At 39.1% G+C, this 26,082-nt stretch overlaps 3 protein-coding genes across 4 annotated transcripts in view; 2 read left to right on the forward strand and 1 right to left on the reverse strand.

Annotated features, from left to right (window-relative positions):
• The first annotated feature begins 5,091 nt into the window (after window positions 1-5,091).
• Window positions 5,092-11,700, forward strand: ankra2 (ankyrin repeat, family A (RFXANK-like), 2). The gene is made up of 9 exons (XM_028602417.1): window positions 5,092-5,208; window positions 5,476-5,807; window positions 6,728-6,886; window positions 6,979-7,044; window positions 7,773-7,870; window positions 7,978-8,103; window positions 8,737-8,803; window positions 8,975-9,055; window positions 10,877-11,700. Exons 2-9 carry the CDS (start codon window positions 5,528-5,530, stop codon window positions 10,930-10,932), a joined length of 933 nt encoding a protein of 310 aa, XP_028458218.1. The 5' UTR covers window positions 5,092-5,208; window positions 5,476-5,527; the 3' UTR covers window positions 10,933-11,700.
• Window positions 11,701-12,894: 1,194 nt separating this feature from the next.
• btf3 (basic transcription factor 3) lies at window positions 12,895-22,093 on the reverse strand. 2 transcript variants are annotated; one of them, XM_028602149.1, is made up of 6 exons: window positions 22,006-22,093; window positions 19,489-19,557; window positions 17,054-17,167; window positions 16,732-16,933; window positions 15,743-15,805; window positions 12,895-13,439 (listed from the first exon to the last, which is right to left on the reverse strand). In XM_028602149.1, exons 2-6 carry the CDS (start codon window positions 19,555-19,557, stop codon window positions 13,393-13,395), a joined length of 495 nt encoding a protein of 164 aa, XP_028457950.1. In that variant the 5' UTR covers window positions 22,006-22,093; the 3' UTR covers window positions 12,895-13,392. The 2 variants fall into 2 exon arrangements, with proteins under 2 accessions (XP_028457950.1, XP_028457949.1); XM_028602148.1 differs by having other exon boundaries at window positions 21,943-22,071.
• A 1,501-nt stretch (window positions 22,094-23,594) lies between these two features.
• The window catches only part of foxd1 (forkhead box D1), a 7,505-nt gene continuing 5,017 nt past the window's right edge, over window positions 23,595-26,082 (forward strand). The window contains exon 1 of the mRNA XM_028602094.1: window positions 23,595-23,649. The gene's annotated coding sequence lies outside the window, so the exon portion shown is untranslated. The remainder of the gene's footprint in view (window positions 23,650-26,082) is intronic.

Here is a 26,082-nt window from a genome sequence, read left to right on the forward strand (position 1 = left end):
TGCTGCTACAGGTTTACTTGGTCTGGCATGATCAGTTAGCTTTATGGATATGCTCACTGTTTTAGCATTTCCCATAGGCTCACACTTTAACTGTACAACTATTTAACGTTTACTGATTCTAGATGAATGTGAGTGTGGTACTAAAAAAGGGACCTTCAGCAGCTGTCAGTAGTTATAGGACCTTATAGTAACTCATGCTATACCACTGCATCAGTTAATCTGAGGGGTTTGTAACCTATAATATATCTAATTTATACTATTATATCCAGTATAGATTTAATTTAATCCAGTAAAGTATAAATGACTTGTGCATTTAGAGGGAAAAGACAGCACTGCGTCATATGTGTTCAATTTGCATTAAATACTTCCTAATGTTCTTCTGTTGGACAGAAATCTTCCAGGTCTCAGTTGGATTGGAACCATAATCACACACACACACAGGCATATGGCCGCAACAGGAAGCAAGAGGAAGACTTTCCCACCCTTCCTGCTCCCAGTCTTATGATCACTAACTGATAATGTGCAACAGATTAAATGTGTTAAATGAGGCCGCAGCTGACGGTACACAACAATACTGTCTTACTTTGAACACTTTTAACGTATGTCTGAGTTAATTTTACAGTTTCCCCCGCCCCGGACGGTGTTGTCTTGCTCAATTGGGGAGATGAGGATTATAGGCCATTAGGGAGAGCAACAAAGCCCATCACACATGTAGCACTGCAAGTGAGACAGTGTTGCCATCTGTTGGCAAAAGTATATCAATAAAAATACAAAGTGAATGAAGTTACAATACTGCCATCATGTGGATTTCTTCCAGATAACATGCATCATCTTTCCCTCACACTTGCCATTGTTTTTAGTTTTGTGTGTGTGTGTGTGTGTGTGTGTGTGTGTGTGTGTGTGTGTACACCTGGTTGCCAATACACCAGATGCTGTTATTATCAATGAGGAGTCCAGTGAAGTGTACATTTTGGAGGTAGGCTGCACCTTTGATTCCAGCATGGAGGAGGGGAGGCTTTCTACACCAAAGGTAGTTAGGTAGTTACCAACCACTCCTAAACACCATCTCAGAGCTAGGCTATAGGTGCAGTATACTCCTTTTCATATGTGGTAGCCTAGGACACACACACAGGAGGGCTGCAACAACTTGGGATGGCCAAAAAGAGGGTTAAAACAGCTTTCAAAGTACAGTACCATATCTGCTATTGTTGGCAGCCGCCACATATGGCGGAGACGTTGCTATTGATACCCTTAAGAACGGAGTATTGTGCTTATTAAGTGATGTTGTGAAGACCTGCTGCATGCCACTGGTCCATGAGTTTGCGTATGTATTGCACTGCATCCGTAATATTTGTGTCCCTGTACCATTTTCTTCATGTGGACATAAATAAATGGTTAAAATGTGTGTGTGTGTGTGTGTGTGTGTGTGTGTGTGTGTGTGTGTGTGTGTGTGTGTGTGTGTACATTAGGCTTTTGTGCGTGTATGGCTCTGTGTGTGACGTTTGTTTTTCGGAGCTTGTGTTACACAGCTGGTACCTCCATGTGACAGCTAACGTGTGTCACATGAGGGAGAACACGGACAGTTCAGGTGTCTGAATTGAGCTGGGTCTCATGGAGGAGTATCATGGGTAAACCGATGCTTACAACTGATTACAAGACCTTACTTTATTAAAGCTAATTGGGTACTGATTCAAGTACTTGTACTATTTTTGTCTAAAATCTAAAATTCTTGATGTAGCATTGCACTTAACTGCTTTCTCATGCAGTTGGATTATTGTAAAACACATCTTGTGACATGTGTGAGTGTGTGTGCGTGTCTGTGCGTGTGCCCTGGAGACATCTACTGTAGCAGGAACTACCACAGAAAAAGTGGTTTTGACTGTTTATATTTTGTCAAGACAATAGAGTCACAACCGTGTAAGATGCAGTCACGACACTTTACAGGTGTGTGGCTGAGATCTTTACGCCTCTGGTCTGATTGGCTGGTGTGGTCCCATCGCATGGTCACTACTTCTAAATAAATTGCAAAATGCACCACAAAGTATAATCTGGTTTATGTTCCACTTATCTTGTTGTTTAGTGCATGTGATCCAGCTGTCCTGTAGATGGCGGGAGCAGCACACTGTGGAATTCATCACATGCTGTCAAAAGAAAGCAGCTGAGATAAGCGCTAGGCTACATGTGATGTTGGGTCTCGACAGAAAGAGGCAACTTCAAGCTATTTATCCCCCACAAAAGAGACCACAGGACAAACACATGTAGCTCTTTTTGCACTGCCTGGCGGTGTGATGTCAGCACAACTGGTCATCTGACTGTTTCAATCAGCTCTGAATGAAAAGACATTTCAGTCCAAGAATAACAGCTTATGAAGCGCTGTGTAGTCATTTTTACTTAGCCTCCAAAGCTCCTCTTGACCTCTCAAACACACTAATCATAAGAAACCAGTCCTTAAGTTGAGATTGAGGGTTTTGAATTTTGCAACACACACCCCTCAGTTGAAACAATGCTTTAAGCTGTTTTCTTTGTTCTTTATTAAAGGAAGGTTTTCTTCTTCAAAAAATGCCCAATCAGAAAAGTGACTTTCTAAGTTGAACCTTGCATAGTGAAACATAGCGAGTCTAAAGATCACTCGATAGATACACCTCATAACACTGATAAAGAAAGAGGTTAAACAACAACAGCAATCAACATGCTGTGGAATTACTGAATTATAAATACTTCAGGGGGTTGAACACTGTTTATCCTGCAAGGCCTAATCGCTACTTTACAGCTTTTCAGGCCCGAGCTTTTCAGGCCCGTCACATCAAAACAGACAAAGAAAGTCATGATACCTGATACAGTAAAACAAAAGATAATTTAGATCGATAGCTAGATAGGAAGACAGACAGAAGATATTGTTACGTGAAAAGTACATGAACTATTACATACAGCCAGTGAAGCATGGTGAAACCCTTACCTCCTCATCTCTGACTTCACAACATTAAAAAAGAAGACTAATGCCATGTTTATACCTTTCGATGGAGGTCAAATCCCTCCATCGAAAGGTATAAACATGGCATCAGTCTTCTTTTTTAATCATTCTGAGGAAATATTAGCTGTAACCTCTAAACCAGATTAACATTTTGGAGGTTTGAGCAAAGATAATAACCACTGCTGGAATGAATTTGTAAAAAAGGAATTGTGTGATTTACTTTGGTAAACTGATCTAAAAGAGTATTGAACATGCTCCAAATCTTTCTGCTTTGTTGAACTGTTCTCATGTACAGTACGCCCCTTCTTGAGGATAAGGTGCCATTATTTGATGATTATTTGTAACATCTGGCCATCAGTGATCTCAGGCCACAAGATCAGTAATCACATAACAGAGTTTGTCTGCCAGATAAGACTCATAAATACACCAGAGCCTGTAATGAAGTCAGTTAATGATAATTAGATGACTTTATGCAATTGTAATATTCAAGATTATTAATGATTGAAATGTTATTTTGTTAACAGAGCTGTTCCTTTTTATTTGGGTCTGTTTAAGCTTTGTCATCTTGAAGCAATACCCGCCATTCCACATTCAACATTCATGTTGGCTATGGGTAACTTTATCCTCACAATCCTAACACAAGACCTGAATCATTTAATGTTTCATGTTAGCTAGTGACTATGAATTAACTATAAAGAATTGATTATTCAGTTTGCATCACTTTAATCTGATAATTACTTGAAAATCATTTCAGATTAAAATTTACTCTTTTATTAGGTAAAAGGCTCCTTCGTTAGTTCTTATTATTATGCAATTAATGGCCTGTAAATGTAAGGTTAAGGACATTTTCTCCTGGAGCTTTCTTCAAATGTCATGCCAAATGCATTTATTAATGTTCCTTAAATCCTAAAATAGAATTTGAGTACAGAAATTGCATTTAATTATGTTAATTATTGAATATAAAGCTACAGAATTGGTAATACTTTACAAAAAGGGCCACAGAATTTGAGAAGTTACCAAGGAACAAATGAGGAATGATTAGGTAACTAACATAAGTAAACCATTAGTTAATGAGTAACTCCTAATCAAATTTCAATAGAGTAGCTAATGATTAGTTATTGATTAGTTAATTGAGAAACAAGGGAGTGAACAAATCAGGAACGACATGATAATTGATGACTGGACTATATTGTAGATAATGATAAGTAAAGTAAGGTACTAAAGAACAGACTGGGAGAGGAACATTTAAAGTGTAACTGTGTCACATGTCAAACACATCAAAAGATGCACAAGAGGATTTACACTACTGGGTGTTTAAAGACAGAGAGGAATGTACAAAGAATGACAAAAACCCAAGACAAGCATCTATAATGTAGACGGCAGCATTACGGGTGGGTGCATGGGGAGGTTTTACACAGGAGTAACCTCACAAAGTACCCTTGAATTAATAAGCAATTCTCATACCCTTGACTACATTTAGACACCAGAACATGTCATGCATAATATTACAAAAGCTTGTTGTTGTCCATCCCATTACATTCAGCTTTTCTGCACTATCTTTTATGACATATGCCCTACTATCAAGTATTTTGTTTTATGAATACTACAGATCATGCTAACCTTGGTGACTATGGAAATGTTTTATTTTTCCCAGCGAAAAATATAGGGGGACAAACATCATGTCAGACTGCAATTGTCAATCTGGCAGAAAACATATCCTCTTTCTATTTGCCCTACCATGGAGTATTTTATTATATATATATATTTTATTTTATAAGTAGTTTATTTGTATAGGGACAAGTATGTTAAATCAATGCCACACCCCACAGCATTTTTAGCCTTTAGATTTGCAATGCCTGTCCCTAGATGGGCCTTTAAATTTGGCTACCAAAACCTCAACAAATACACAGACAGCACAGAGTCACACAAACTCAACAATAGGTTCATACAATTAAACAATACTGCAGATCATGCTAACCATGTTGAATACATATACAATTAAGGTTGAATATGGAGACGTTTCTTCTTTCCCAACAAAAGAACATTTCCTATCGTAGGGCAACTTTAAGCACGACAACGGAACTAAAAAGGGGGAGGTAAAAAGTGGATGCACCCCGTTCTGGACGCAACTAATTGCGCATGCGTAAATTTATCAAAACATCGAATAAAGAGCATAGACAGTATGATAAAGAGGGGTGACCGCATGAGGATATTTAAATAAAACAATGCCTTATCGAGTAAGACATTTCTTAATTCATCATTAATAATAGCCTTTTTTTTTTAAAATGTGTTTCCATGTTCAAATGCGTTTAGCACGGTCCGTTTACGTGACTAACGGGAAGGTTACAACAACAACAGCTAGCTGATAGCTAACAGAGATTCTTAGGTATTTAATATTACGACCTGCTATATGTAGATTAGCATTGTCAGCCAAAGTTAGGTAACGTCAGCGCTATAGGTAATGTGAAATGAGACAAACGACCGATTTGTTTTTGTTTTTTCAGGTGTGCGCTGGCTTTTAATCTCGGATTGACAGCTCGGTGAGTAAATCGGAGGATGGACAACGTTACCGTGTCAGCCTCCGGGTCAGCAGAGGACATGGAGGGGATCTGTGTAATGCCGGACTTGAGTGCCATCAAGACTGAGCAGTCGGTAGGAGCGAGCCCAGATGACACGGGCGCTCAAAATGTGGCCATGGGCATCAAGTTCATCCTGCCCAACCGCTTTGACATGAACGTTTGCTCAAGATTTGTCAAGTCGCTGAACGAGGAGGACAGCAAGAACATCCAGGACCAGGTCAACTCTGATCTGGAAGTGGCTTCTGTTTTATTCAAAGGTAAGAATTCAGAATCAGAATCAGCTTTATAGACCTTTTTCACGGCAGACATGTTAACATGTCATAGTAGAAAAAGCACAAGTGTATTCAGACCCATTACTGATGGCTGCATTCCACTTAGGAGAGGCCCTGGTATTGTGCATGCTGACTCACTGAAATAGCTTACTGGGACACTTGATGGAACTGAGCCATCGTTAAGGTTATCAATTTCAGCTGTGCTTTTCCTACTATGACAAGTCAACATGTCTGCTGTGAAAAAGGTCCATTGGCCAGGTTTGCGTAAACAAACAAGGAATTTGACTCCAGTTAATCTTTGCTCTCAAAGTACAACACTCCCTTAACATATAAAGAATAAAAACAGAAAGGACAGTAAGAAATATAAAAAAAATACTGTTAAGTAGGGCTGGGCGATATGGAGAATATCGATAACGCAACGATATTGTAGTGTTGACTATTGGTGCTTTCAGAAGCTATTTGCACAATGAGATTTTTGATAAATAATCACCAGAAATGTGGATATAATGACTAAGTGGTTAAAGGTAAATAATAGAACAGTTACAACAGTCTGGTAAGTTCAGAAAATGACATCACTTTACTGTAATGCAGCTTTAAAAGACAACACTTTGCCATATTACGATATCCAAAATCTAAGAAGATATCTAGTCTCATATCACGATATCAATATAATATCGATATATTGCCTAGCTCTACTGTTAAGTATACAGTATAACAGTAAAATACAATATAATTTACAAGAAATATACAATAACAATTGAAAAGAGTGAAGGAATAGTGCAATATCAGTATAGTCTGAGATTTAAATATAAATATAGTGCAAGTTTGGTTATCTTGTGATAATGTCTGATGTACAAAGCTGGAACTTGTGTGTACTTACTCAACACTTAATTCTTCTCTTTCAGCTGAGTGCAACATCCAGACCTCACCTTCCCCGGGGATACAAGTGCGCCATGTTTATACGCCATCCACCACCAAACACTTCTCCCCCATCAAACAGTCCACCACACTCACCAATAAACACCGTGGCAATGAGGTTTCTTCCACACCTCTTTTGGTGCATTGTAAGTACCACAGTTGTTTTAACTTTGACAGGATGTCTTGAACATGAATCAAGTCAAAATGTTAATCCATACGTGCATGTTTTCCCTCTCAGCTTTGTCCATTCATCAGCTTGCAGCCCAAGGTGAAATGGTGTTTCTGGCCAGCAGGATTGAACAAGGTAATTAGCCAATTTGGGTCGTCAAATGGGTAAAATATCTCATAGTCATGCAGTGATATTATCTAAAACAACACTCATAACCACTAGTGTTTAATTCTGCAAATAACTAATTATTTTAAGTTTATTATTTTTTTTTTCTTCAATCTACACAATGTCAAAATAGTGAAAAATGGCCACTACAATTTCCCAAAGCCCAAGTTGGTCTTTAAATGTCTTCTTTTGTTGGCCTAATAATCCCCCCAAAAAAAACAGATGTAGAGTTTACTGTCATAGACTTTTAAAAAAAAAGAAGCAATACTCAAATTTAAAAAGCAGCAAATGTTTGACATTTTTGTTTGAAAGAAGGACTTAAAACGATTATTTAATTATGAAATGGTTTGAAAAAAAAAAAGAACAAAACCTCCAACGATCGACTTACTGTTTCAGCGCTACCGATGTTTATTTCACATAAATCACATGCTAAACAAGAAATGGTATTTTTCATATAATGCAAGTAATATCATGTAATTCCATAGTAGATACACTGTCTAATAATGTTTCCTAACACCTACATAAACTATTTTGAAGACAGAGTAAACATTAAGAAAAGTGATATCTTCATTGCATTTGAAATATTACAGATGTTAGAGTCTCGTCTTGCTGCACAGGATACGTGGGTACGGTGATGAAAATACATGTGTGTGATCATGTTGTTGTTTTTTTAATCTTTTGATGTATCATTTTAACAGAGACGGTCATCAACCTCCAAGATGAAGAAGGCTTTACCCCCCTGATGTGGGCAGCTGCACATGGACAAATCGCTGTGGTCGAGTTTCTGCTCCAAAATGTGTGGGAAACTTTATGCATTATTCATATCTCATGGTTTGTTTATATCGGAGCATGCTCTCCTTATTTATCTATTTATTTACTGGTATGTATCATTCTTGGCTGTAGGGTGCCGACCCCAACCTCCTGGCCAAAGGGAGGGAAAGTGCTCTGTCCTTGGCCTGCAGCAAGGGATACACTGATATTGTGAAGATGCTCATTGACTGTGGTGTTGATGTCAATGAATATGACTGGGTAAGAATACAAAGCTTTTATCACATGTTTACTGGATCAGAAGCAGAATATAACCGCAACAACAAATGTTGATGATTAGATTAGATTCAACTTTATTGTCATTGTGCAGAGTGCAAGTACAAAGACAACGAAATGCAGTTTGGGTCCAACCAGAAGTGCAAAAAGAGCAGAAAAGTGCAATGTGATATACAAAGTATAGACAGGTGGTGCATAGGCAGGACAAGAAATATAGTGCATTGTAGACAGTAGTATACAGTTCGTTTACAGAAGGTGGTTTAGAGTAATATCAATTAAATATAAATATGTGCAGTGTATTAGCAGTTACCTTTTATAAGAGCAGAATATGGTTATGTAATATGAACATGTACAGATATGTGCAATGTAGTAGCAGTAACATAATAGTAAGAATAATATAGACATATGCAGTGTATTAACATAATATAAGAAAAACTGAATAGATAACTGAATATCCATATCTATTCAGTTTTTCTTATATTATGTTAATACACTGCATATGTCTATAGACAGACATGTACAGTATATACAGCTATGTGCAGTGTGGTAGCACTGAAATGAAGCCCTGTGATCATCAGTCTATGTGGCCTGTTGTAATGTTCATTCTGTCGGTTTCAGAATGGAGGAGCCCCTTTGCTGTACGCTGTCCATGGCAACCATGTGCGCTGTGTTGAAATCTTGTTAGGTGAGGAGGACACATTTTTTACTCAAAGTTAACACCTATTGCCAGAACGATCCAGCTGTGTTACTATATCTTACAGGGGATAAACACAGCAATTAGTTTTGTTTAGGAAATGTTATGCGGCGTGTCTAACGTGTACAGTAATATATTTTTGGTATGTTGCTTGTCTTCCAGAGAGTGGTGCTGATCCTACCATTGAGTCCGATTCCGGATTCAATGCAATGGACATGGCTGTGGCTATGGGCCACCGGAATGGTATGTGTAAATTAAACACCTAGGCTGCGTCCGAAATTCCATACTAACATGCTATTTAGTAGCTAAAACAGTATGTGACATTTTTTTAGTATGTCCTTAGTATGAAACCAATAGTACGCGAATTGCATACTATTTCCGGTAAAATATTACAGTATGCAATACTGGACACTACGCCGGCATAAATATCCCACAATGCAATGCAGTAGTAACAACAACGTTCATAACGGACAGAAACCAAGGAGCTCTGTGACGTCAATAACGCTCTAATTTACATTTCTACATAAACGACTGTTGGTCTAGTTATTCCCCTCTTTCAGTAATTTGGGCATTATCTAGCAATTCTGCTAGAGCGGAGGTTGGCAGGGGTTACCATGGTTACGTTTCTTCAACAGCAACGAGGCTCTCAGGAAGCGATGATGGAAATTACCGCTTAGTGTGTCGGAAAAGATCCACACTACTGTTTATTTACACCAGGGGTGTCAAACTTAACTTCAGTGAGGGCCACGCTGGAAAATGAGAATCACATCAAGTGCCAGATGTAGAGTTTATTGACATGGTTTTATTTAAGAGAAAAGTCAAATATCTTTGACCGTATTATTGCATGTTATATACGGTCTTCTCACTTACAGTTTGGTCGACATAAAGTCCTAAAAAAGTCGGAAACAAGTTCCTTAGCCATCATCGCAAAAGCATCAAAAATGTCGGAAAAAACACGTCTGAAAAAGTGGCAAAAACATTGAAAAAAAAACGTCGGGAAAAGTGGCATAAACGTTGGGGAAAAAAACATCGGAAAAAGCAAAAAACTGAAAAAGTGGCAAAAATCATGGGGAAAAAGCACCAAAAAAACTCACAACCTAAATTTGGCCCGCGGGCCTCGAGTTTGACACCTGTGATTTACACAAAAGTATGTTGAACGATAGTATACATAGTGAGTATGTAGTGCAGAGTATGTGATTTCGACAACACAACCATAGTCTGAGCCTAAATGTTTGTCTTATGTGGACAAGAGTACTTTCTCCGCTATTCAAACTGAGTTATCAAACGGTCATCATCCCTTCAAAGTGACAGGACACTGTCATGAACGTGTGATAAACATTATAAATAAGTCAAACGGTTATGACATAACGCTTCTGTCATTAAGTGTCATTCGGTTTTTGTCATGACAGTGTGATGTCACTCTTATGTAGATACCTTCAAGTAAAGTGTTAGCCATTATTCAAATAAACTGAACTTTTTTCTAATAAAGGCTCACAAAAAATATTTGACTTATTTACTACTCAATAAATAATCTCACAATTCTGCCAAAAAAAATGACCTTGCATCCTCCTGATGAACCCAGATGTGGGAAACACAGATTCAAAGGAGGCAGACTGGATTCCTCTAAATGCACGTCATACCGTACTTTGATCTGAGCAGGAAATTAGTTGTCGACAACGCTGCTGCTTCCAAGAAATCAGTATTCACTTTAAAATGACACCGTTCTGTTCTAGAGCTGCAACAATCGATCGACTGAAAAATAACTGGCAACTATTTTGATAAGCGATTGATCATTAGTGATTTTTCATGCAAAAAAAAAAAAAAAAAAAAAAAAAGGTAGAAAATGCTGTTTATATTTCTTGCTTTTATCCACATCATATTAAACTCTAGGTTTTGAACCAACAAAAATACATTTTAAGACATCACCTTGGACTTTGAGAAAATGGGATGGACATTTCAAACTATTTTTTGACATTTTATAGACCAGCAATTCATCTAGAAAATAATCAACAGGTTTATCGATCATTAGTTGCAGCCAATTACATACTGTATGCTTCTGTTTAGTTCAACAGGTGATGGAGGCGCACCTACTGAAGTTACTGATGGGAATCAGAGAATGAACTGCGACGCCTGAGGAAAACAAAAACCCTGAAGGGGCGACGCTCGGCTCTGGACAATCATGTAGCACGCCCACGCTGTCGGCCAACGGGACTATTTTGTTCCACTAAGTGATATTTTAACAGCGTTAACAACCTAACCTTATTTAGTTGCCATAATGCACATGAAGCTTTGCACTGTGTGACTTTTCAATTTTAACTCCTTCAAACTGTCTTACTCTTTACACTTTTCACATGGAATGCTGCAGTAGCATATCTGATCTGGACACAATGGCAGATTTTTTCTATACGAACATAAAAAGTTGAAGTTTCTCACTTCAACCCAGCATGCACTGCACTCCACCTGTAGTATGCTGCTAAACGTGGAGAGCACTTTACCTAAAAACATGTAGGTTTTGAATCTTTTCATGTCTTATATTACATTACATGCAATCATTGGCTGTTCCAACCTAGTCCCGTAGTGGCGTTTTTTTAAACGCATTAACCGTTATAAGAAACCGTTTTTAAGAGTGAAAGAATATTAATGTAATCTGTTGAATTGCCTCATGCTCATACCGTCTGGTCTTCATAGTGAGCCCAATATCTACGTTCTCGCAGACTGGAATGCACACGGTACCGGCTGTTTGCGGATCCTGAAGATCTTTGTGTTGGTTATACCGAGTTTATTTATTTTTTGCGTTGTAATGCGATAGTATTCTCATATTGATGTATGTGTATTGTGATACCAATGTCCACTGATGTGTAGTGAATTTTAAAAAGACCTCATTTGAATTGTCCCACGAGGTTATTGTGGTGCTGTTTGCCACTGTACGATGGTGCTCGTGTTTTACACCGTTCAGAGGTGGTGGATCAACAAATAACTTGTACTGACCTCAGTATCGCCCATCCTCCTGTACAGATATTTAACTGATAGCAAGTTGAAAAGGTCAAACCACTGTTTTGTAGTCACTGATATAAAGCGGTTATTTAATTAAAAGATCTTTTTAAACTGCATTCAACAGAGTCACAGTCATGGGGAGACTATATACATATTTAGTAGCTGTTGAGTGGTTTCATATTGAAGCAGGGGAGAAGTATGTATCGCAGAATGTAAAGCTACAGGATTAGAGTTCTGAGCCAAGAATTAACTTTTTATTTATTTTTTTATTTTGTGGTTATATATTTTGTCTTTCTGGTCATGTCTTATTTATTTGTATCTACACTATTATAGTGTTAGAGAAAAATACTTTTATCTCCTTTAACTACGGTGGCCGACAGGGGCAAACAAACGGCGACTTTATGAAACACATGCAAATTAAGAAAACCTCGTCATTAATTTGACAACACATGCGCAGCATTTAGCAAACGCACTCCCCCGGGACACCTGGAGAACTTGCGTTGTGTAAACTGGATGCAGCGTTTTTCTGGTGCATTAGTTTTCTGGGATTGGGTGCTTTTCTTTTTGCATCGTTTCTGTATATGCAGCACGTTGGTGTATTTGGTTGTGTTGTGTGTATATGCAGCATGCAATTTTTTTCAACACATGCGCAGCATTTAGCAAACGTGTCACACACACACACACACACACACACACACACACACGCACACACACACACACACGCTGCAAATACAGAAACAATGCAAAAAGAAAAGCACCCAATCCCCAAAAACAAATGCACCAGAAAAACGCTGCATCCAGTTTACACAATGGAAGTTGTCCAGGGGGAGCATGTTTGCCAAATGCTGCGCATGTGTTGTCAAATTAATGAAGAGGTTTTCTTAATTTGCATGAGTTTCATAAAGTTGCAGTTCGTTTGCCCCTGTCGGCCACCGTATTTAACAGAGTCGTATAAATGTAAACAGTCTGGCCAAAGATCAACCTGACCAACACTTAATGATGCTGACCAATTTACAGAAGGACAACTACAGTATTTCAGCTGTGGAAATCATACTTTAAGTGAGAAAAAAAGAAATGTGGGCTATTAATTGACAGTAGCAAAGGTTTATTTTATTCAAGATATGGTGGTTTGAGTGAGGCCACGAAGAATTAAGGTTCAGTAACATGGAGGAAAAAGACGCACAGTGGGAGACTTGTACGCCAAGTTTTACACACAATCTCTCACTCTTACTGGACATACAGAGCACAACAATCATTTGTAGAGTCTGGTGGACAAGAAGTGGAATGTAAAATACATTAGGCTTAAAATACTGCTACCCCTGGTTTTTAATAAGAGTACTATTCTAGAAAATGTACTCAAAAATAATTCACTTAAGAGTAGGCAAGTACTTTTTTTTTTTTTCTCAGATGTTGCACATTTTACAGAATGCTCACAGCCAAAAGTTGACAGATTTTCAATCTTCTCTCTCTCTCTCTCTCTCTGGTATTTTAACTATCAACTTTCCACCTCTCGAAATAGACAGAACAACATCTTGTGCCTCACATGGTCCGGTCAGGTTTTGACACTTCAAGGAGTCCCGTTTCCTCTAGTTAGCCTCATCCTTAGATGCTTCATCGAAATTCTCCACCAGGTCTGAAACAACAAAAGTGCTAAATTGATTGGAGTCGTGGAGAAAGGCACGTCAATCCACATAAATGACGGTGAGGTGCCAGAGCACAACTCAGGAAAAGCGTGTTTATCTGAAACGTGATACTAGGTGGAATGCAATCCAGATGATTTGCTCATCTTTCTTTCTCTCTCCCCCCCCGGCTCTTACGTAAGACTACAATGTGCTCGACAGATGAGGCCCTCACAACTACTGAAAGCAGCTGTAAAAATGATGGGGCGAAGCATCAAAGAAGTTGGCTTCAATTACTCCATGAAATGTGAGAAATCTGCCTTTCAAAGTTTTGGCTCAAAAGGGGTCGAGGGTTAAAATGGAAACAACCCAAAAGGTCTGAGCAAACATGTTCCTTCAGTGGGAGAACAAAAAGGAAACTTAACTCCAATAACAACATGATGGCGACGGCTGTTAACCCCTGTACCATCAGGCTTCAAGTGCTCCTATTGCTGAATCCATGTGTAATCGTTTGTTACATTAGTGAGAGCCGGGGCTACAGGGAGAGATGTCCTGGGAAAAGCTGAGATTATTGTAATGGCAACCTCATGTGTGTGATCCAAACTCAATCTTAAGATTTTATAAACAACGGACATGAGATTCGAACACGAAAACCCTGCGTTGCACCGTCATTTTAAAGTCATTGATGAATCCCCTTTAAATGACCCCTTTCACAAGCCAAAAGAAAAAGCGTCCATGGTTATTTAACTGACTGAGAGGAGAAAAAGACCTTGCCTCATGATGGACAAGTGTGAAGGAGCATTTCCACATGAGACTGCAAAAAAAAAAAAAAAAAAAAAAAAAAAAGAGTTTGACGCAAGACTAGGATTGGGCATTGAGAACCGATTCCTAGTTGGAATAGTTTCAAAAATTAGGATTCCAGTGGAATCGTTTAGAGGATTTGGTTTCAAATCCGATCATTGCTTCCCAATTTAACACGTGCAAGGTTTGGTTCCTGAAGCGGCCAGGCGCTTGTTGTGTTGCAGCCTTGGAGCACAGTAAGCAGCGCTCTAGTGTGGCTTTATTTTACAATGGAAAAAGCCCGGTAAAACGGCAACACACCATTGAATCAAAATAAAAGTTTCCCCTTATTTGTGAAAATAGGCAAGTGACCCGTTTCAACTCCACCCCTCAAAGAATCGGAATCGATAAGAAACAGGATCGAAAGGAAGTATCGGAATTGTTAAGATCCAAACGATGCCCAACCCTACGCAAGACGACCAAATCTGAATTATAACCGACCGTCCAAAGCAATCGTTTATTGTGAATGTTGGAACCGGTGCATGGACAGTTTAAAAAGGCAAAGTCTGTCGGTGTTCTTTTTCTGGGTTTTTCAAATGGAAACGCCCACTCAGCCTTAGCAAAAAAGCAGGGCCGTGGTCACAGCGAGCTAATCAACGACTGATAATGTGAACGAGCTAAGTCAATGTTATGCTATGTTTGGACTAGGGCTGGGCGATATGGACAAAATCAAATATCACGATATTTTTGACCAAATACCTCAATATCGATACCGCAACAATATTGTAGTGTTGACTTGCTTTCACAAAATATTTACACAATGACATAAATAATCACTAGTAATGCGGATATAATGACTAAGTGGTAAAGGCAAATAATAGAACAATTACAGTCTGGTAAGTTCAGAAAAGTACATTTACTGTAATGCAGCCTTTAAAACCAGTAAAAGACAACACTTATTACTTATTACGATATGACGATATCCCAAATCTAAGACGATATCTATTCTCATATCACGATAGATATATTGCCCAGCTCTAGTTTGGACATAACGCCACAGGAGCAAAGCAATCTAACGTTTCTGCTGTGGACGGGACACTAGGCAGCGCCAACGGTCGCAGCTCGCTCCCGTGTTCTGCCAAACTTCTGTTGGCAAGGTAAGGCGGTGAAAATATTGTAAATATAGCGTAAACTTAAACGGATACTGATTTTTTTTTGAAGGGGGTCCATTTTTTAGGTGGCTAAAACCCATTTTGCTGTTACCCCCGTCCACAGCAGTACATTTTGCTCTGTTCAAAGCCACCAGACTCCTTTGACAGAAATGGTCATTTTATCTTCGAGAAGACGGGAGTTGCTACTGCTGCCTCCATCTGTTGGGACTTTTGTGAACCAAAGTTTGTTTCTAAAACGGACCTACGGTGGCATCTACAGCAGTACATTGCTTCGCTTCCTGGCTGGTATGTTTGTCTGCTGGGAAGCAACAGAAGGATAGAAAAACCTGAAGAAGAAATGGAGGACCCGCCAATTAAGCACTCACCTGGAACGTCGTCATCTTCATCTTCTTCTTCTACTGTTGCAATCGGCGCCTTTCCATCTGCAGCTGCAAGAACAGAAAACATTGGTAAGAAGGGAAAATATGTAATAACTTTTTTTTTAAATAGCGAGATAACAATATTACTTGAAATAAATAAATATTAAAGTGTCCTCGGTTTTGCTGCAGTCCTGCTAGAACATGACAAAAAGGAAGACACTAAAAAAAGACATTTTAATGTGCAGTTTTCTACTGATATTTCTGTCAACTAACACAAACAATCTCAGAGTGTCCATTGCGATATGTTGCAGGCTTTCGCGATTTGTTTATTGCGCCAGTTAATATTGTCATGCTAGTAAGAAGCATGAAGAGCAGTTTGAATGATCAGAATCAATGGAGGTTAAATCCTGATGGCAGGGCTCTTCTCTTTAAACGAGTCGGACTAAACAGAAAATTCAGCCATGAACCTATAGAGGGGTGGATGCTGGGACTCTGTTCACCGTGTTTGAATATGCTTTAGCATAGGGGTGTGACGAGGCACCCAGCTCACGAGATGAGAGGAGACACGAGACTGGGTTCACGAGATCGAGACGAGATTTTAACACTATTTAAAGATAAAAAAAACGTAATAATATTAAACAATAAAGTTTAATAGAGTCCTTTATTCAATCGAAAGTCACGAGAGAGAGAGCGCAAGAGAGAGGGTACTCTAACGCTGGGTCTTACAGGCAGCTTTTTTCTTCCGCTATCGCTCTGCAAAAGTTAACTGACTCAATTTTGGATAACAGGCGGGGGTGGATCTTCTATGCTAATTTCGAGGTCAAAGTCCGACTCATCCGTCACGCTGGCTGCTGCTCTGCACTTGTGTACCGATATCGCGAGACACTTAAATCTTGTCACGTTTTTACCTCAACGAGAAATCTCGTCACGTTTTAATCTTTAATCTTTAATCTCGTCACACCTCTAACTTTTAGCGTGATTATGAGGTTACTGACCCTGTTTGGGCAGGGCCTCGGCAAGCCTCCTGAGGCTGGTCAGGCTGTCGGCTCCCAGCTGGTTCAGGATCCCCGGCAGCATCTCGGTCAGCTGCTTGGTCTCAGCGTGGCCGGTGATGGTGAAGGTGTTGGCTGCGAGGGACGCCTGCACTTTGGGATTGTTGAAGTGGATGACTGTCCCCTGGTTTGTAAACATGTTCACCTGGAACGGACCAACGTTTCACACGGTTAACGACAGAACGACAGGCAGCGCCTGTCAGATTCACCTGGAAAAAGAAATAAATCACAGTGGGACAAAGCTGGGACGAAAGGTACCGCCTACCTCCTCAATACCAGAGATGTTGTTGACGCCGAGTTTCTTTAAGGAGAACTGGAGCTTCTTGTCATCTGCGGTTGCTGTTCTGTGTACAACCTTCTTCTTTCTGCGAGCACTCCCCTATGGAGACATTCATACAAACATATTTCTGTTAGTTCTTAATGATCTATTAAGGCATCATCTTCTGTATCCATTTGAGCCTTGTTGGTGGTATGAAATAGCGATTTACCCTGTGCCCCAAAGGTAGCGCTAGCAGCTAATCACCGGTTTGCGCTAGCTTGTTTCAAGCTAAATACACATTCCATTAGCATGAAAACAGATCCCAGAGAATGGTCGACTTGGTACACCTATGTTATTAACCCCTAGGTTCATTTTGCGCCGGAATTGTCCTTTAAAGCGGAGTAACTCTCTGGCCCACAGTACACTTCTTCATAAAAAAAAAAAAAAACTGCTGCTTTGTAAAGCAAACAGATAAAATGATCTTTTCTTATTAAAACTACATTTTTTGTAAAACTTGCTCAGAGATTAAGATGTAAACAGCTGCACTGCCTAACATCAGAGTCTTCTTCAGATCAACTAGCATTTAAATTCACTTTCACACATACAGCATGTCAGGTCTCTTCTCTCTTCAATTGTAGAATTTCTTTAATCCATGTTTTATTATTTTAGTACAAGTTGTAGGGCTGGGCGATAAAACGATAACGATATGTATCGCGATAGACACATAATCAATATCAATAGAAAATGCGGTCGATAAAACGTTCGATAACTTGTTTTTCTTCATCAGAAGAAACCAGAGGTTGTGAATCAAGTTTGGTTGCATGAAAAAAGGCCCTCACTCTCTGGCAACCTAGCAACGTGGGGCGTGACACTCTAACAGCCAATCATGTAACAGTATCATGTTTGGTTGCGCCACATCGCTGTCTCGTGTTCTTCAATAACAGAACCGGCGTGGAGTGGAAAGTGAGTGCCGCAGCGAGCGAGGAAATCGTTGATAAAACAGGAAAAGTCAGTATGGCAGTTTTGGGGATTTTATAAGTCTGACCGTAGTCAGACCAATGTAAATCAGACCAACACTGGTAATACCATAAACTTGTTTTACCACTTTAGCCGCGCTCACACTTTGGAGCACAGCCGTATTCGCCATCAACGTCCAACAACATCTGCAGCTGCAACACGGCACAAGCAGCAGACCGCCATGGAGAGGTACTCTGCATCAGCGCCTTACTAAACACTACAAGCAGCAGACCACCATGGAGAGGTACTCTGCATCAGCGCCTTACTAAACACTACAAGCAGCAGACCACCATGGAGAGGTACTCTGCATCAGCGCCTTACTAAACACTACAAGCAGCAGACCACCATGGAGAGGTACTCTGCATCAGCGCCTTACTAAACACTACAAGCAGCAGACCGCCATGGAGAGGTACTCTGCATCAGCGCCTTACTAAACACTACAAGCAGCAGACCACCATGGAGAGGTACTCTGCATCAGCGCCTTACTAAACACTACAAGCAGCAGACCACCATGGAGAGGTACTCTGCATCAGCGCCTTACTAAACACTACAAGCAGCAGAGCACCATGGAGAGGTACTCTGCATCAGCGCCTTACTAAACACTACAAGCAGCAGAGCACCATGGAGAGGTACTCTGCATCAGCGCCTTACTAAACACTACAAGCAGCAGAGCACCATGGAGAGGTACTCTGCATCAGCGCCTGCTACTAAACACTACAAGCAGCAGAGCACCATGGAGAGGTACTCTGCATCAGCGCCTTACTAAACGCTACAAAGAAATAACGAAGGCAGACATGCTGAGCACTGTCCAGAAGCCAGGTTACCAACCTAGCACTAAACCTGCAGAAAATAGTTCCTTCTCAGGTTTCTTATATTTAGCTAACACTTTGCACTATTTTATGACACTTTATTAAGCATTTCTTACTTATTCTTTAATTTTGCATCTTAATGTTAAGAGATAATTGTTAAGTGTTCATTGTGATTTTAGACCCGTTTACATTTTAATTATTTGAGTGTTTTCCATGGTTGTGTTGACATTTCTGCTTTTATAACTGAGGGGATTATAATCAGAGCAGGGTTAAGTTCAAAATAAAAATGTTTAAATTTAATATATTTTTCTCCTGGTCCTTATTTTAAATAGGTCATAAAAAATATCAATAATTATTGATATCGACCGATATGAAAAACTTATATCGTGATACAGTTTTCAACCATATCGCCCAGCCCTAACAAGTTGTAACTCGTTTCACTTCCTTTGCCAGAGTAGTTGATTTGACCCCATTTGTAATAGTTTTGACAACACGGTGCCAAACCCTTACTTAGCATGTCTTAAAGCATTAAGCAACAACAGAGAAGGCAGAGCGCTTTGCAGAAAATCAAGCATTTCAAGGAACCTGTGATTATACGTTTATTGTGTTACTTACTTTTCCGCCGATGCGGACTTGCGCCTGTAGTTTAGCAAGTTTTTCTTGATTCATAATTGATTCTTTCATCTGAAAAAGAAAGTTACATTAAGATTATGTGAGTGTCACCAGCACCGCTGATCTTTTATGCTGACAGCCTCCAGGATGAACAAACTATTTAAAACACATTATGGATATTTAGCAATTAACTCATGCAAACATTACAAAGTGTATAACATGGAACTTAAGCTAAAAATGACATTGTCAAGACAGAACAGTGTGGTTGCTGCAAATACAGCGTAAAGCAGGCCAACAAGACAGAGTACAGCATGCAAGTAAGGAGATTTTCAGACTGCAACACCATGAAAATGAGACATTTGTATCAAAACACACTGGAAATCTTAGATGTCCGACATCAAATAAATTGAGGCTAGTGCATTTAGAGACGAGTATTTGGTGTGATCTGGTTTGTTTGTGTGGTGACTGAAGACTCTGCAGACATTAGGGCTGAGTATCGTTCAAAAATATGCCAATACTTTGATACCGGTTCCTGAACGATACTTTTTTTTCGATACCAAATTTTATAAAATATGTTTTAACAAAATGAAATTACAAAATGATGGCACAAATCCTTTATTCATGTTTCAGCTCCTACTACAAGAGCCTCTGTGTAACGTAGAGTTTTTCCTGCGTGTCTCTGCGACCTGTAACGTCAGACAGCCAATCACAAACATTACTAGATCTTGATAGAAGTATGCTGCGTGCTGATTGGCTCTCTGACGCCGATGAGATTTACTCTTTGGGTATTGAATGACGAGGCATTTTTCGATAGAGACAATTCTATCGGTGCCTAAAAAGTATTGAATTCAATACCCAGCCCTAGCAGGCACAATCAATGGCTGCATCTCATGGCCCTTATTGATAGCTCCTCGACTTTTGCCGGTTGAACCAGAAGTCGTTCGCCAACTCTGCCTGAACAGCTGACAAATTCATCTGCTCATTACCTCTCTCTCCTCCCATGATTTTTTTTTTTACTCCACAGGTATCAAACTCAAATCCGGCCTGCATATTAATTTAGGTTCACAATAAATTTTGGCTGCCTAGTTGTGGACTAAACCAAAAACTGAACTGTTTTTTAAACTGTAAATATTCGACTTTCAGAAAGTCCCACAGAGGCAGAGAGTTTGCATATCGGCAGCGTCAGGCTGTGAAACGGGCTGTTGTGTGTCGACTCTTTTAATAATGTAATCACTGTTTTTAATGATTTGCTAAATTCTATGATAGCTGAGGAACATTTTTGTTGACTTATTTAACCCTTGTGTTGTCCTTCGGGTCACCGGGACCCGAAGGACAACACAAGGGTTAAGTAAAAGTAGAATCCACAACCATCCATGTATTTATCTTTTACCAATATAAAAGGGAATTTTCCCCAGTGTGGGATCAATTATATCTACATTATCTTATAACTCTAGCCATATAGGGTATTCTATTACTACAGTTCATGTAAACATACCACTTTACCATAGAGATGTGTTGATTTAACTTTATAATTTTGGGAGGCTCAAGTTCAAGTGGTGATGTCGAGCTGTATTCTTTAATACGGAGGGGTGTTTCTAATATTTAGTCTGCCCTCATTGATATAAATGGAATGTCTGTCTGCCATATTACCTTGTAATAATAGAACCATATTCTGTAAATATTGAATCTTCACTCTGATTTAAAATATACTTGGTGTAATTTCTATGTATATCTATATTTGTTTACATTTAGCTAAATGTAACGTTACTGCCTAGTGGAGTGGATTGCTGCCAAACCAAATGTCGTTGTGCTAAACATTACAACGGTTTTGTTGTATCCATCTTATTATCAATGTAGCCATACATTGTCAACTTGGCTAATAAGTTACCTTGTCGCACCCTAATAATAATGATGGGAAATCCAGCTTCAACGACACACACGTAAACACACACAAGCAGTGAGGAGAGGCTTTGGCGTGGGTGTGGTAACGTTAGTCGGCGGTTAGACCGCATTCAAAGCGGCAAGTTAGCTAGCTAGCCTTTAAAAACCAAGTGAGGAGCTGTCAGTGTCACAGTCAAGTGCGCTAAGTTTGATTAATTAGCGTTAGCTACCGAAAGCTAGCTAACAGTTCCCCTTCTCGGTTGTCTGCATTGTGCACAACCAGCGAGGCCAGACACATAACAAAAGGCTGAGGTGGGCCAAACAAAATAAGCCAGAAGCAACATGGATAACGGCAGGCAGTTTTAAGATAACGCCCGCGGACTAATTCAGCCAGCCATTGCACGGAAACAAGGTGTGGTTTAGCTTTTGTGAAAGAACTTGTAAGCTAACTTTAGCTAGCTTCTTAGCTAACTGGGAGCTTGTGGAGTGGGCGGCCTGTCACACACTGCGTCAGTAATGTTTAGACCCAAACACCGGCAAATTTCAGCCATCTAGTCAGAAAAGACTTTCGTTTACCTCTTGCCGTCGGATCGGGGAGAAACAGTGCAGGGAAGAAGGTATTTAAAGCTCCTCACTGACCTGTAAACTAACAGCAGACACATGCGGGGAGCAAGATGGAAGCGAGAGAGGAGGGAGGAAGTGACGTACGGCAAAAAAGCTGTATCTAGCAGAGGGTTTTTATGCCCTGTGTTTAGCTTTGCAGGCGACACTTTCACCACATAAAATGTATATTATTAATATTAACAGTCTATGCTTTCACCACATAAAATGTAAGATGGATAAATTGGGTTTGGGCTGCATCTGCATCAGATTGAGAAGACATGCACTATTTGAAATTGTAATGCATGTTTAAGAAAAAAATATAAAGCTTATAGGAGGCTACAACTTCACTGGGTGTACCGACCTCTGAAATGCATTACAGTAAGTGTGGTGGATTTTAACAAAGTATGCTACATCTACTGTAGTACTGTGTACAATTGTATGGTACTTGTGCTTTACTTGAGTATTTCCACTTACTTTATACTTCTGCTGCACTACATTTTGGAAGCAAATTTGTAAGTTGTACTCCACTACATTCATTTGATAGCCTTAGTTACTTTGCAAATTTAGAATTACAAATTTAAATCAACTAATAAAGGATTATATATTAATAAAGGCGAGCTACCAGCAGTATATAAAGCATTTAAAATGAGCTCCACCTTTGTCAGCCGCAACATTAAAGTAATGTACACCTCAATGCATTGATATTATGTGCCATATGTGTCATATTAACATTGCAATTTCCCTTGCAGGATTAATAAAGTAATACATTATTATTATTATTATTATTATTATTATTATTATTATTATTTATAAACCAGTAATATAATATAATTCTGAAATGGCCCATTTTCCATAATCAGTACTTTTACCTTTGGTACTTTAAGTAGCCTACATTATGATGCTGATACTTTTTACTTAAGTAACATTTTGAATGAGAAGTTTAACTTGTGTATTTTTACCCTGTAGTATTACTACTTTTATTCAAGTAACATATCTGAATACTTCTTCCACCACTGACTACCAGTATGATGAAATCAAAATGGTGTTTGCCTTTGTTTAACATCATAAATATAACAATGGTATAATATAGCCATTGCGCTCACCTTTTAATGGCAAAACATGTTAGTTCAATCAGTCTGACAAGCACGCCGGGCTAGCCCAGACACGTCTGTCATCTTCACCCATCTGCTTCACTGTAAAAAACCCGCTCACATGATAACGCTTCCTTACTTAATGAATTGCTTTTGTCAGATTCTCCATCTCCAAGAGTGAAAGGCTTTTACTGTGAAGCACATGCACAATGTGCAGACATGTTTGAGATAGACAGAAAACTGAACTGATTGCTTGCTGCAGTAAGTCTTGTATTCATTTATTTTCAGTGTTCTTTTGGCAGGCCATTGTGATCCAATGCCAACTCAGGGAAACACGATCCCCTGTTCTCCTCAGGATTATTTGCAACCTGCAAAATTCTAAATAGGAGGGATCCTTGAAGGAGTAATACTACAAAGTGAGAGGTGCTGCTGATAGGTAGATAAACCCAGGCGGGATGGCCAGATAGCCTGTGAAGGGTGTAGTCAGTTAAAACAACGTGTGTGTCCTGCCCATTTGGAGCAATAGTAGGACACCTTCATCCTGTTCATTCAGAAGACTACCAATTCAGAGGTTCTCTGGGCTGTAGATGTGAGTAACTCATGATGGTTATTGGAGGATCAACCAGTTGTATCTTGAATCTTTTGATTTGAGTTGATTGGATTCTGAGGATGACATATAAACTTTGCAAAGGGCTCTGGAATAAACGCTTTGTTAGATAAGTTTTCTGGCCAATCATAGTTTTAACTCTCCTCAAGTCTGTAAGCATGCCTCAAAAGGGAGGGCAAATCAATATCAAAGCACTAAGACATCTTTCCGCTATACCTGTTTCTTTGTGTTGTTGAGTCGACTGCTGATGGAATACATGCACAAGAAGTTCAGGCTGCAGCTGATAGTTCTAATAGTGTTACCTTTAGACGGATCTATATTGTCACTAGTTGAGTGGCCATAAGAAATGCATGCAGAAGGGATTTTATTATATCACTACCCTACTACTATGTGTGCTGATGAGGATACATTTGCATATTACAGTGCCGTGTTGGCATGTTTTTACATGATAATGGCCTTGCCCATTTACCAGACACAATTGTTATGTGATGAACACTGATGTGGTTGAGGACATGCATCATATTTTTATTCAACTGTTGTAATATTTGACAAATTGATGGCATCTTCTTCTACATCAAAGTTAGGTTTAAAAGTGCAAGAACACCAGTACGATGTTGATGTGATTTATATATGAATATATATTTTTGCCTAAATAGCTCTTGCATTTGTTCATTAATCACAGTACCTTCACAACTATATGATTTTTTTTTTTATGATGACAAATAACTAAAAAAACATAAAATGATCCTTTTGCTCTATTCTCCATTAACCATAAGCACATAAACAAACTATGTTCATCATATCCAAATGTGCACTAAACACTGGTCCTCGGGCAAAAAGTTCCACCTCTACGTGACCCTTTCACCTCTTATCATTCAGTCTAAGCTCGCCCGTTTGCCGCGGTGAAAGTGAACATTTTTAGGTGAAAAAGTAGTAAGAATGTGTGCCGTACTTGCTGAGGGGGATATGATATCATTGTGCTCTCTCTTTGAATTCAAAGGATATTTCACCTCAGATCAGCTTTACTCCGGTAGATCCGGCTGTGTGTGTGTGTGTGTGTGTTTGTGTGTGTGTGTGTCATGGTGTCCATGTCTGCATTGCATTCTGGTCTACTGAGGGTGCTGTTGGTTGGAATACTGAAGATTTCTGTCTGTCTGGATTATCTTCGGACTTTCGGTGCAGTTCAAGGAACTTTTGAAAGGGCTTTAGGTTTCTTGTCTTTGGCTCTAAACAAGTAACAATCATTCCCCCCTCAACATAAAAGTAAAGCGCGTGAATTCGGAGCTAAATTAAATGGTGCGCCTAGATGAAATTGTTCCAAATTTTACCTCACAGTCACAGAGATAAAAAAGTAGAGTAAAAACCTACGAAACTCTGGAGTCAATCAATGAGAATCAATTGAGAGTTTGGTTTAGCAATGTGAATAAAATAGAATGCCTTTTATTGTCACTATACACTATGTACAATGAGATTAAAAGCAACTCCTTTTCCAGTGGCAACATGTATGTAAAATAAATAAATATTACAACATGAAATAAAATAAGTAGTGCACAGTTCTGAGACGCTATATACATAGAAAAAAAAAAATATGGTTTTATGTGTGATATGCAATGTGGGTATATGGGTATGTGGGTGAATATTGCCCAATAGTGGTGATCATATTCAGGACAGGACACATTTGAACATGAACAATTGATTGCACAAACGTGGTCAATGTGGCACTCTGAGAAACGTTGACAGTCAGGTATAAAGCAGATCAAAGGCACATTTTTGGAGATATTGAAAAACCATGACTACTGTCAAAAAGTTTTTATCCTTGAAGGGCAAGAATACAAACTGCAACACGTTTTGACATTTTTATGTAGGCCTAGTACTTCTAAAGTATTTCCATTGAGTTCTAATGCAATTTTAAACTATTTAAAATGTTAAAATGTCTATATTTTTTCTTCATTTAAATACAGATGCATGTGGTATTTACGGAAGAGGATTAGGGCTACATGTTAAAAAATGTATTGGAATTCTGAGTTTAAAGTCAAAATGCTGAGAATAAAGCCAGAATTCTGAGAAGAAATCAGATTTCTGAGAATAAAGTCAGAATTTAGACTTTTTTTTTAAAGTCTAAAAGATTTTTGTTTTAAGTTGTCTTTTCTTTTTTTAAAGGCAGAATTCTCAGAATAAAGTCAGAATTCGGACTTTATTCTCAGAATTCGGACTTTAAACTCATTTTTTAATACATTTTTTTTCCACATGTGGCCCTAATCTTCTTCCGTAGATATTCTTCGTGTATAGCCAACACTTTTCTCCGCAGTCCATCTCTCTCACGCACAGTATCTCTGTTGGTGTGGTACTTTAGTCTCGCCTCTTCTGCATGTGATACACATTAATCACATGGCCCATGCACAGACCCCTCTCAGA

The sequence above is a fragment of the Perca flavescens genome, chromosome 16 (genome assembly GCF_004354835.1).
Source record: "Perca flavescens isolate YP-PL-M2 chromosome 16, PFLA_1.0, whole genome shotgun sequence".
Classification (NCBI taxonomy): domain Eukaryota; kingdom Metazoa; phylum Chordata; class Actinopteri; order Perciformes; family Percidae; genus Perca; species Perca flavescens.

Excerpts from the sequence above, each read along its gene's own strand:
- ankra2 (XM_028602417.1), top strand. The coding sequence starts at position 5,528 with ATGGACAACGTTACCGTGTCAGCCTCCGGGTCAGCAGAGGACATGGAG. Across the intron at positions 8,104-8,736 it reads ATGTCAATGAATATGACTGG|AATGGAGGAGCCCCTTTGCT; the intron begins GTAAGAATACAA and ends TGTCGGTTTCAG. Across the intron at positions 8,804-8,974 it reads CTGTGTTGAAATCTTGTTAG|AGAGTGGTGCTGATCCTACC; the intron begins GTGAGGAGGACA and ends CTTGTCTTCCAG.
- btf3 (XM_028602149.1), bottom strand. The coding sequence starts at position 19,557 with ATGAAAGAATCAATTATGAATCAAGAAAAACTTGCTAAACTACAGGCG. Across the intron at positions 17,168-19,488 it reads AAGTCCGCATCGGCGGAAAA|GGGAGTGCTCGCAGAAAGAA; the intron begins GTAAGTAACACA and ends ATGTCTCCATAG. Across the intron at positions 16,934-17,053 it reads ACATCTCTGGTATTGAGGAG|GTGAACATGTTTACAAACCA; the intron begins GTAGGCGGTACC and ends GGTCCGTTCCAG.